We start from the raw sequence: 13,067 nt of genomic DNA on the forward strand, positions 1-13,067 counted from the left end.
GGAAACAATGTCCTTTACCATAGGATGCTGCCACCAAATTACGTGTGGTCCAGACACACAGAGGTGACCATCTCCTACCAAGCTAAAACAGGCTCTGGGTTTAAGTGCAGGAGCTGTTCAACGACGAACAACAGGAAAACAACATTCAAAGAGGGAAAGACACCATAAATCGTTTGGAATTACTAGATGGAATCTATCTGGGGGAATTCCAACACAGAACCCAAGACAGCATATACATCCTCTGCCCAAGCACTAGAAGGTGCACGATCTGAAAGAAGCTGTTGCAAGCTCCACAACTCAGACTTACAAAAACACACCCATGAGTCATAACACGCCATTACGTTTCTTTTTTTAAACAAAATCATCGGCCTTCTTTTGAAAAGGAATATCAAGTTTCCCGCTGAATAAATGGAGGGAGCCTCATTATTTTTAGCATCCTAAGGGAGCCTGTCAATCTACGTACATAAACACACACCAGTCTGACCCAGCAAGACGCTTAACGCGTGTAATTCTTCGACTGTAGACCTTGAGCGATTCACAAGGGCGTACAGACTATCTCTCAAATACGGAGTTACACATACTGTGAGGAGTTTAGAAATACAAAGTGACAAAAATAAAGCATTAAATTGGGAAGCCCAAGTGCTCGCTTTGCACACAGGCACTGAACCATTCATCCCAGTCTGTTTTTACCATTCTGGTGTTGTCGAGCTGCATACATGAGGTCACACGGATGTTACACGTGCTGATGTGCAAAACTAAACCAAAAGAGTGGAGGAAAAGGTCATCCATGCTTTTTACATGCAGTTTTCTACTAGTAACCTAGACCTCAAATGTGTCAACAAGCCAGGTTTTACACCAACTGTGGAACTTACTCCTCTGCAGAAGACGCGAACAAGCCTGGGGAGTCAAGTGGCCCTAGGTCTACATCCTTGAGATGTAAACCACAAACCAGCTCAGTTCGATTAAAAGAATGGTACTTTCTCCTGAAAAATATGTGATGTCTGGTGAAGCTTTCTTCCAAAGCACCTTCCAAATGCAACTGCACAGAGTACCAGTCTCCGCAGGGCAGAACACGGAGAAGCCATTACTTACCAAACGCAACTCGCTTGTCAATGCAATGCAGCAAGAGCTTCTGCTAGATCATGACATCTTAATTTCATCTGCAGGCTTGCGGACAATTCTGGGTAGATGTCTGGTTTTGACTTGCCAAACTTAAGAGTTTGAGAAGACAAAACACACAATGCTGCTAGGTGGAAAGCACTTAAAAATACTACTGAATAGAATTTTTGAATATTTATAGGCAGAAGTACATCAGCTGTAACTGGAATGGAAAGCCACCCACACTCCAACCCCCTCCTTCAAAATATCAAGCTAGGAATTTGTGATGTATAGTTTCAGAAAGATCTTCAAGGAAAAACAGCCCAGGGCTTAACTACAAATTGTGCCTGTGTCCAGATGGATAAAATAACTTTTCTAACTAAAGGAAAATCCATTACTACGGAGAATATTGAGGATACAGAGTAGATGGAGCCAGACTCTTTCCAGAGGTGCAAGGCAATATGATGGAAGGCAAAAGACAAATTGGAACAGGAGAAATTGCAGTCAAAAATAATAAGGATTATTTTTTTTCCTTTTCTTTTTACTAAAATACACCATGAGGTGTATAGATCAAATGCTGAAACAGTTTTCCCAAGAGGCTGTGGAATCTCCATCCTTGGAGGTGTTCAAGACTCATCTGGAGAAGCCTCTGAGCAGCCTGCTCCATTTGCCTGTCTTTATGCAGGTGGCTGGACCAGATGGCCTTTGGAGATCCACCTAACCTAAATTATTCTCTGACTTAACTCTGCAGTAAAAATAATTTTGTTTTAATGCTGAACATACGCCTTGGAAGTGCTATCTATAAAAGCTTCTGAAAAATACAAAAATTTAAAAAGACATTTGAACAGTATCAAATGTATCATAATAATAGAAAAGTTTACGTAATACAGGGTTTCTACTCATGTCTGTTAAGTGAGTTATGGTCTGTTAATTACTCCACAGCAGCCCTTTTCTTATTAATCCACCAAGCATGAAAAGAATGTAAAGAACATCAGGTAGAAAACACCTGGAAACTTCCTCTGCCGCTATCTGTTTCAACACTTACTAATACTGTGCAAATTATTTATACAAAAGAAAAAAAAAAAAGAAAAAAAGAAGATGCATGATGAATACCAAGCCAAGTCTTGTAAGAACTTTTGAGACATTTCATTTTTGGAAGGTTAATCCCACCACGTATTTCCTCCGATGTAGGCAACACTGAGGGTAAAGCAGCTTTTCTCTTGAAAGCATTGCTTTAAACATTTGATGTTGTCGTTAACAAGCGCTCCTCAACCTGGCAGGTCGCTGTTGATACGATCAAACAGCACACAATTACTTAATGAAGTCATTGGATAAAAATTACCCGGCCTGCATTCATCTTTGAACAGCGAAATTGTTTTTGCTTTATTCAATTTTAAGACTGCCATTAAGAAAGCCTATTAAGAAAGATCTTTTTAAGCTCTCAACAGTATAGCTGGATACTTTGTACCGCTGTTACTCATGATCAGCATTACAGTCGTTATAATCAGATAATTTCAGAGCTTTAGGGAACCATGCTCTACCATCTGGGGACTGACCACGCTGGAGTAAATCAGGCACAACTCCAGTGATGTTGAAGGAATTAGTATTATAGAATTATCAAAACTAATCTTACAGGCCATATTTTGCTACGTACCAATTTGAAAATATACCAGATGTCTTTATTTTACAAAATAAATAGGGGCCAAATGATGAAAAAGCTCTTAACAAACAACAGATGATAACCAGAAACAGTTTGCAGGCAGCAGCAGCGCAGCAGAAGTGGGTGACGCCGCCGCCGCAGGCTGAAAGCCTTGACCGGCAGGCGCTCCGGCTGCATCCATCCTCTTCTGCCCGAGCACTTCTCATTCCTCAGAAATACCTTGCTGTTTATGGAGGTCCTCAACAACTGCATCAAGCTAGAAGTCTCACAATCTGTACTACAAGAAAAATGAGATTTCATCAGACAGAGTAAAGACCAGACTAAGAAGGTCCAGAGGGTTTTAAAAGGGTTTAAAATTTTAGCATTAACAAGTATCTGTGAAACCAACCACATTGAGATAGATCCAAATAACATTTGTTCAATTACTCCTGGATATAAAGATGTATTTTTCAATATCCAAGTTTTCTAATGCTTGGGGCTGTTTCCAACACAAGCAATGAAAAGTTCATCCCAGTGGAATAATGCATGAATTACCCTCAACTTAATTTTCTCAACATTTTCCTCCATGATAACATCATGAGGACTTATAACTCCAGAAGATGTGCTCTAGGTGACTTCAGGCTTCAAAAATCAACCTCCAAACTTAGAAAGCGTCTTGACTGGATTGAGGCATCTGCTACCCCAAAGGACACGTTACGGACCCGGCAGTGTAAGGCACTGCACGCGCACACAGGTTAAGCCAGAAGAAGAGGCATGCATGTGCTTCATTTGAGTATTAGAAACGTTAAACAGGTCAGTGGTTACTAAATAAACGAGGCATACAGACTTCCAGGCACACCGACAAACCAACCCCGGTCTCGAGTGTCAGGATACAAGCGCAGCTCAGAAACAAGCCTGGAAATCAGTCCTTGATCAGCAGTTTCTCTCCCAGTTTGAGATTATCCTGGTTTGTGTCTACGGCCAGCACAAGGTGATAATTTTTTTGCACTAAGCAAAAGCTCCGTCAGAGTGCTGTCTTAAAAGGTAACGCAATTTCTTTTAATGATATGTCGTAAAAACATACAAAGTTACCAACAACTGTCTGTACTGGGTTAGCACTGCTCAGTGCTATTCCAGCTAGGAGAGCCGTGTAAATTACAGTTACTTCACTCAGCAAGAATATTTAAGGCATGTGAAATATAGTCAAGCTCTTATAAAACCCTTCTCTTCGTTCCCTGGGTTTTACTGACACACGGGAGAGAACGATTCGCAATCACCGTGCACACGCGGCAGCAGGCACACTTCCAAAGCCAACTGGCAAAGCGTGATACGAGACAGGGAAACCACGGGAGCTGTGGAAGCTGTTAGACGTCGGAGTCATCTCGACGGTAAAGCTGCCCGCAAAGGGCGAAACGGAAGGGCTGGAAATTGGGCAGGTGCAGGTTTACAGCAGGGTTGAGCGCTGCCCGCATCCTGCCGCTCGGCCCTGGGCAGCGCTTCTTCAGTAGGGAGGGGGAGAAAAAAACATGGGGGGGGGCGGGGGGGAATAAAAAAATCACCCAAGGAGCCACTCACAGAAAGCAGTTAGACCTGATCATGCTTTTTTTTCAAACAAGCAAATTAAACAAAACCAGCTGAATTTTCAGTCCTTTCCTCCTAAGCAGTACTGGTCCTACAAGCGGTACCAAAGAACACATAAATTGTGTTTTCATATAGGAAAATTATTTAAAGCTAAATTATTCCCCTAGATTCTATTTATATTAAATCATCGTTATTTTGTAAAAATGGGAATAAGTATACAAACACTTTCAAGACAAGACCATTTACCTACACTGGAGAGAAAATTATCTACACATTTTTAAAAATATCTAAAGGTTTTTCCTCTGGTATTTAAAAATTAATCTGGTTTATTAATTGTTGCCTTTTGAACGAACAAAGCTTTTAGTTGTGTCAAAGGTATTAACAGTGACAGTTGTGCGTTAAACAAATTAAATATTCAGCAGTCTCATTCCAGCGCCCTTCTGCAACTCCGCAGAACACTCACCAGCCACCTTGTCTCTTCTGTCACTAACAGGGTATTTCTGCACTGGTTTTAAAAGCTACCCAATTTCAGCTTTCAGGAGAGATTTTATGCAAATATTTATGACAGTTATCTAAATATCCAGGGAATTTTTCTGTTACAGAAAATCACGGCACAAGTACGCAGTTCCTAGGAACCATCCCCACTCCCTGTTTAGAATTCCTCGGATGCTTGAGCACCATCATTCTGCCATCAGGGCAACAGTAACTACAGCCCCAGTGAGGGCTGTCTGAAACATCCCGCAAGAATGCCGGTCTGTGGCCATTTCACCAATAAAACGTGATGGAATAAGGATAGCCTGAAAGGCTTCGAAATCAACAGATTGCGTTTCACAGCAAAATAACAGAGAACATTGAGAGGAAAGTCTCCTCTATTAAAAAAAGCTTGAGCATGCATTCATTCCCAAAGATAACTTCTTGGTGGACCTACGACAACCAGCACAGCCCACTGGGCACTGCATTCCCAGCTGAGGCAGTCCATGATATCTACCTGGAGAACGATGGAAATTGCCAAGCTGGTCCCAGTTTGCATTTGGTATGCACTCTTTGCAAGTGAGGTTTACTGATCTACTAAGGGGAAAAATAATAATAATAATAAAAAATTCCATGAACACACATGAGCTGTTCTAAGGCACAACACATCCTACTTTACAAATTATTATTTACAGGAAACAGTAGAAACGGAAGAGAAAAAAATCCAGTCTTAAAGAGGTGCTCAAGCTCCCTTTGGAATTCATTAGCATGGCGTAACATTTTCATGATGTTCTAAATACACCCTGGGCATACTGACATACACCCTTAATACATGTTGTAATTATATATTTCATATATATATGGCGCATATATATATATTCCCTCGGGCAGAGTGAGATAATTCAAGCACTGTCCCAAAATAAAAAATGCGATGAGATAAAGAAAAGCTATAAACCACTGCTACACACAGAATTGCAGAGACATGGAAAAGCACTAAGAGTGTGTTATTTCAGACTGTGTTTCTGGGTTACACACTGTTACAGCAGCAGCTAAAATTATAACTTTAACCTGACGTGTCCTGCTTGAATTTCAGGTGATGGGAAGCAGCCTGCTAGGACACCTTTGAATTTCAGGAGATGGGAAGCAGCCTGCTAGGACACCTTTGCAGTACGTCACTGCAGACACCACAGCCACTGGGACAGGCGCAGTCCCTCACATTTTTCTGTTTGGCTTCCCGGGCTCACAAGAGGGATGCTGCCAGGGCAATTCCATCAGCCTGCACCATCCCCTACACCGGCGCTGCACAGACATGCAATCCAGTACGTTAGCATGCAGACGGATGTGCATCCTATTTCTGGAATCATCCTGAGGAAATATAAATAAGTTTCTAAGAATTCTACAAATTATTTCCCCAGCGATCATGCAGACAAAGAGCAGATATCCTTAATTCTCTCTACTCACCCAAAGAGATGGGAAAGTGAGAACACAACACTACACAGTGCTGTCAAAAAACCTCAAAAGAATGGCCTGAGGTTGCAAAGAGATTTGAAGATTTGTAAAATGAACAGGATTAATACACAAAGGAAGCAGAGAAGTCGCCATTAGCACTGTCAGTACTATTTCTAATTCTTTTTTTTTTTTAATTATAGAAGGCTGAATATTACTACTAATTATTCCTCAAAGAGCTTGCACAGGAATCTAGCAATTCCTCATTCAACTAAACGCGTTTCTGAAGACAGAAGGGTTTAATGCACAAATAATGTTTCTAAATATTTCACTTACACAAATACTTACACAAATATTTTACTTACACAAAGGATACCTTTCTCTTGCCTAAGACATTATGAAGCATCCTAACACGCCATCCATTTCCCACATCATCAACTGTTACGGGGAGAAGGGAACTCCCACCCCAAGATGTCTTGCCAGTCCTTTACTCTGAACGATTCAGTATATTAAACAGATATTTTATATGTTGTCTCTTGAATGCATGTAACTGACCTTGTGGCATGCTCATCCACCCCCATGTACTGCACACAAAACATTACAGATGTTGCCATATTCTCTCTTTTCAACTTCCGGTCACAAAACACAGGAGATGTTGAACCAAGCAGAGGATAAACTGAGTTGCTCTGCCAACGAACTCATTTTCTAGTCCATTGGTCTGACGGTTTAGGTCGGTCTCTAACAAAGTATTTGTTGGCACACAGCTATGAAATTTGTTATTTTTTTAAGGTTATAGCAAGCTTCCTGAAGGAAAATAAAAATCAAAAGGCATAAATAAACCCACAAATGTTAAGTGAATGTCTGGTATTCCAAAGTTCAACTTAAGAAAATGCACTTTTCCTTCTATTTAAACTATTATTCTTGATTTCTGATACTTGCATGAATCTATAAACATGCATTTGAAACTTCCACTTTGTATTCTGCACCGATTACACGTCAGAGATACAGATCACCATCTATCAGGACGCAGTTTCAAGAAGACGTGAAGGAATTGTAGAAACCAACCTCATTGAACTTTCTGAAAGAAAGTAGTTTCAGAGATGTTTTTTAAAGAATCTCACATTCCTAACACAAGGGAACACCACACAAGTAACAACAAAAGAGGAGTTAAATTCTGCAGTCCAGTTTCCTTAATTTTTAATATCATCATGTTATTAAAGTCTCATTACCAGCTTACTCTCCAAGCCAAGCAACTGTTATTGCTCAAATTCTTATATTACACTTTAAAAGGAAATGCACATAGAGTATGGCAGAATGATAAAATAAAACCTGAATTTTCTGGTTCCTATTTGTATATATTAAAAACAATAACTTTTTAAAAAGTCTGTTCTAAAATCATTATTCTAGAACAGTTAAAGTCAAAGCTAAACCATCTTATTAGTAAGACTGAAACAAAAGACAAAACCCTAAGAAAAAAAAAATTAAACTCTCCAAGCTCCCAACGATTCTCATGGACAAGTTAACAGTAAGATAACCACAGCTGTGTATTTATTTGCATCAGCTGGAAGTCAGAAGAACGCTAGAGCATCACAGACAGCTGCTTTCCAGTCGTACGCACTCTCCCATTAAAGCTTCTATACATCCAAAACGTTGGTAACACCGTTAACGGGGGAGCTCCGAGAGAAACAGGTCAGTCCAAGCCCCTCTGTGAACGCAGGACACAGCCCGTGGTACGCATTCACCGTGGCAGCTGGTCCAGCCTCCTCATATTCCTTCTTGAGAACAGAGGTCTGTACACCAACACATGAAAGACCACCTGCAGACATTGCCTATTTTCTTCCGCTAACTTTAAAACAAATGGTTTGTTTGCTATTGTCCTATTTTGGAACAACGCACTTTCGTCTCCCTGGTCGGGTTTATGAAGCCCAGTTCAGTTAACAGGTTTGAAGGACCCATTTTTACCGCGTTACTAAAGGAATGCGGCAAGTTATCCTGGCAACCTGAACGCTAAAAAAGAATTTAAATTATAAAACCTGCACGCAGGAATAACCAGAAAAATACTTTCACATAATTTTGCTTCCAAGTATCAAGTCAGGTTTTTTTAAATAAGAAATATTTGCACTATTAACATCTGCTGACAAAGTTCAAGGTGAGGGAAAAATGACCACGCTGAAAGACAGCTTCTTTCCCCCTCCCTCCTGACAAGGCTTTCGGCATTCCTGTGCCATCTGCGTGCCGGACTAACGACAGCTATCTCTGCTGCAGCGATGAAAGCAAGCATCGCATTTCATCTGCTGAGAGCTTCGCCTGGGTATTGTCCCACTGATCCCAGCTGGGTCGCTGGAGTAGTTACCCGGGGAGTTCCCCGGCATCCCACCAGCACTTTCCCATGAATCGACTGTAGGCTGCAACACAACTCCAGACCTCGTTTGCCTGAAACTGCCACTTGTAACCAGAATGCATGTGTTTCAGCAAGAGCTGGACTACCAGAAAGTCCATGTTAGAAAGCTCTTCGGTTTCCCTCCGTTTTGCACCCTCAAGATTTCATAAGCTACTAAGGGAAGATGTTTTTTTTAGATCACACGCCACCAAAGACTCCTCAAATGACCAGTGGTCTGATACATCCTTTGGGATGCTCTTACTGTTACAGAGGGAATGAAGGCAGCTGGACGTCCACCTTGGCCACCTCAGGTCACTGCCTGAACTTACACGAAACACAAAATCTTTGGCCACTCATCAGACTAACAAGTGAACCAGAAGCAGAATGGTCTCACAGTTATTTCATTTTAAGGTTTCCTGAAGCCCATGGGAATTTTCAGATTCTTTGGATTTCATACCTTCTGAGCTCTTCATTTCTTTTCCACAAATAGACTTCCAGTGAAAGGTGTAGCGACAACGATTGCTAGCCTAATGCAAAAACATTTAAAGTTATTTGCTTCTAAGGCCTGGAGACCACATATTTGAGAAATCTCTCCAAAAAACAGAAATCTGGAAAACTGAGCAAGTCTCAGCATGTTCGTCAGCTGAGAAAAACATTACTGCAGGGCCACTGGAAATGAAATCATTGTCCCTGCGCTTTGATGTGCGGAGAGAAGTATCCTTCTGTCTTCTAAAAAAGTAACGATGATCACATTCTGCTATGCAATACCTTGTATTTCAACAAGATCTGTTTGTTATTTTTAGCAAATAACAGAAATAAATCAAAGCTCTATTTCTGAAGTGTCTGAAGCCATGTGCCTCCCCTCGCTCCCCGCATGGTCCCTGCTGCTCTCCCTCCTCCTTTCCTCTGACTTCCAAGGCCAATGACCTCCCCAAGACAATATTCTTCCCGATTCTATTTAATATAGTTAGGTGGCCTCTATTAGACGCTAGTTTAATTGTAAACAAGTTATTGTAACCGCAGGTGCTTCTACCGAGAACTTAAACATGGAGTAACAAACAGACTGACGCTGGTGGAGCGGGAAGGGAGAGGGATCCTCACTGTCAGGACCTCACTCTGTTTTACTGCAACGTATGTGTTTTCCCATATGCAAGTTAAGCAACAGCTACACTGCTCTCAGGGAGAACCTGGGAGGAGTACAACGAGTTACAAATCCTTTCTTGTCTGTTTAACAGCTGACAGGAACAAAAAAAAAAAAAAAAAAAAAAAAAAAAAAAAAAAAAAAGGAGTTTAGATGTGCCTGGCATGTGTTGGGAAGCCAAGATATATTTGCATCCACAAGACATTACTATTACATAACAACAAGGCCCAAACATTTTCTTCCAAGTTGTTCACATTTTCCAGCCGATGGATCCCAGTTAGTCACAACACAACTATTTCATCACACGGTTAAAATAAACGCGTCCATTCTGGCGGGCTGTACGGCATCGCCGCACCTCGGAGCGTGACGTGACGCACAGATGCTAGCAATCTGGGGAGGGGGTGGCGGCGTGCTCCACACATCTGCTCGTGTGGGAAAGATCCATGTTGGTGTTTTGTCAAATTGCTCTATTAGTAATGAATACAGCTGTTTCACGTCGGATAATCTGTGTTGCAACACTTCACTAAGTGACTCTGCGCAGAACTATGCCCTGCTGTTCATGCTCAGCTGTAATTCTGATTATCAAGGCAGATGCCACTGTGCTTTTTTTAAAAAAATAAAAATGTTGAGCGCAGCTGTTCCTGCTTCAAGGAATGTCAGAAGCCATGCACGCGCTTTTCACTGTAAATCAAAATGTGTTCTGGCATTCAGGCAACTGCCCACTGGCAGAACACAAAGACGTGCCAAGCGGTTATTCAGCCGGAGCCGAGGGCAAGGCTGCCCTGACCGAGGTTCTAGCACAAAGACGAGCGAGGCTGAGAAGTTACCACCACCGCAGGCTTCAACTTAAGCCCTAGGTAAAGGAAAATATGATCATCCTCCTCCTCCCTCTCCTTGATAAATTCCCTCATGGAAATAAATTATTATCAGTGCTCACAGACTCTAACCAAAGCCAGTGGAACATCTCAGTGCTCCAGGTTATAGTTTTTGCTTACTACCCTTTCATCACATCCCAGAGTGATGCTATACCAAGTATGTTCCCTCTTGGGAAGCCATTTCAAACACAAAATACTAAGCCCTAGGTCTGCTGAGATGGTAACCATACGATAAAGCAGTCTGCAGGTGCACCGCTGCTCCCCTCTGAACACCCGATGTGCAATCCAAATGGGGCATTTGCGTCCGTTTTCCCCACAGAGCTCAGCTTTCAGACTTTGTAAAGCTACAGAAAAACCCGAGGACAGAGACCCTTTGTACGCAAGGCCAGGTGGAGAGCCGGGTCCCGCTGCTGGCAGACACCTCCAAGGAGCCTCTCTTTGTCTGCAGGTAACAAAAACCTCAGCTCCCAGCAGATCCAGCACAACAGTTAACACGATAGCAAAGCATGTGCGCGGGTGAAAGGAAGCTGATGGTGATATTTTATACTGAAAAGACCCCATCAGTCTCACAAAGACCCTTACAGGCCAACAAGGCGGTGTCCAGTTTTCAAGCACTACCAGAAATGTAAAAAGAAGAAAGGGAAAACAGCCAACCGGAAAGGAAAATTAATTCACAGATATGAACAACTTCTATTTGGATGTGTATCCTCTCATTCAAGGACAACTCGAAACATCTGACGGATAAACTTTCACCTTTACAAAAGCAAATGAAGCTCTTGGGCAAAAATTCAGACATGCACTGATAGCACGTGTGTTTATACTTAGCCACCAATTTAGCCATTTCTCTGCCTCACAGATTAAGAAAAAGGCAGATTTATCATCTTCAGGTCCGTACAGCACCCTCGGCCACAGTCAGCCTGTGAAGCTGGGCATCACCCAGTGCGGTGATGGTGTGTGTGAGGGTGCTGGATGTCTATTGCAGCTTCCACCAAGCCGTGTGGCTGCGAGCAGCGCGTCACTGCAGAACTCCAGTGCCACCAACAAGCTGCCGTCCCTCCCGCTCCCTGGGAAGCACCCGGCCGCTCCAGGTAGGAGAACGTGCTCACGCAGCCAGGCACCGCTCCGCCAATCAGGAACTTGTAGGTGAGTAAATAAGGGGGCCATCACTAATTATCCTGCTAGCTTTAAGAAAACAGAGTACAAATATGGGTGTAAACCTGGTTTGTATTTTAAAGTGAATAGCAGACAAGATGCTTCAAGGTAAGGAAGGTTTTGTGAACAGGCACGCAGAACCGACACTAGCAACAGACTGAGCCATTAATGATCTAATAGACTAACGACCTGCCAATTAGAGAGAATTCAAGTTAGCCTACATAAAATAAATCAATGTCTCTCCTAAGATGAATCCAGTAGCAAAGAATTTTTCATCCCTTTTTAAACTATGATAACACAGGTAACACTTGGTAAGTGTATTGAAAAGAACATGCAAGGGAAAAAAAAAAATAATCTTATTTTAGCAATCCTACTATGTGGGTTCTGTGCCTGAATGTAGTGTGACTTAAGACAGAGATGTATTTCCACTCCAGAAAGAAAGAAGATAGACATATGTTTTTAGATCCTTTACCCATTTAAGACATCAGGGTTTATCCAGGTCACCGACACAACACTCTACACACCAGTTCACTTCCTCCCAGTGATGTGGTTACAGACATCCCGCTTGTGACAACGCCAGCATTGACAGGATAAGAGATGTGGATGCTTACAGGTTACCCGACAAACCAAACACCCGATACAGAGAATTCTCCAAAGGAAAAGTTTTGGACATCAAACTGTGGTCATTAAAGAGGCACCCTGATAACCAAGGAGCAGATTTCAAATATCTTAATTCTTGAACTCACAGAATCAAAAACCTCTAAGGCATTTGGCAGAATTAGATTAAATTTATTCAAAACTCAAGTAGGCCAACTTGCCATGCAACTTAACACAAAAGCTGTATGGATGATCTGTTGTCATCCGTTTCAGCAGAAACACATTTTGGAGAACAATTTAGAAGCTATCCTGTACCTCAATAAAGCATCGATTCAGGAAGGTGACACCAAGCATCATTTCACTTTGGTGAAAGCTGGCTATTCCAAGCTGCTTTGGAGGCTATCCAGAAACAACCATGTCTTTAGGAAACACAGTACAGGGGCAGTTGTGCTTGCCTGGAACTCCAGCAATCCCACGGGTGCAGACGACCACATTAGAAAAAAACAAAACCAAGAAAATCCCAAAACAAAACCCCCTACATCACCCAGTATTATGGCATCTCAGGAATCCTAAAAATTCTAATTATTTGAGTTGATCAGAAGAATTTCTGCTTCTTGAGCTTCAGCCACAGCATGGTGAAGAGCTCAGAAATGAAAAACATGTCATCTAAAAGGCTGAGGAAGAAGT

At 42.0% G+C, this 13,067-nt stretch overlaps 1 protein-coding gene across 2 annotated transcripts in view; it reads right to left on the minus strand.

Annotated features, from left to right (window-relative positions):
* FNDC3B (fibronectin type III domain containing 3B) overlaps window positions 1-13,067 on the minus strand; it is a 192,319-nt gene that overhangs the window by 117,445 nt on the left and 61,807 nt on the right. Inside the window, exon 1 of one of the 2 annotated variants that reach the window (XM_086754487.1) lies at window positions 6,791-6,870. The exons of the other annotated variant lie outside the window; for it this stretch is intronic. Coding sequence (XP_086610613.1) covers window positions 6,791-6,806 — 16 coding nt within the window. The 5' untranslated portion in view covers window positions 6,807-6,870. Of the gene's footprint in view, window positions 1-6,790; window positions 6,871-13,067 lie in introns of those variants that run through there. 2 annotated transcript variants of the gene reach the window in all.

The sequence above is a fragment of the Chlamydotis macqueenii genome, chromosome 9, assembly GCF_036417535.1.
Source record: "Chlamydotis macqueenii isolate bChlMac1 chromosome 9, bChlMac1.mat, whole genome shotgun sequence".
Taxonomy (NCBI): domain Eukaryota; kingdom Metazoa; phylum Chordata; class Aves; order Otidiformes; family Otididae; genus Chlamydotis; species Chlamydotis macqueenii.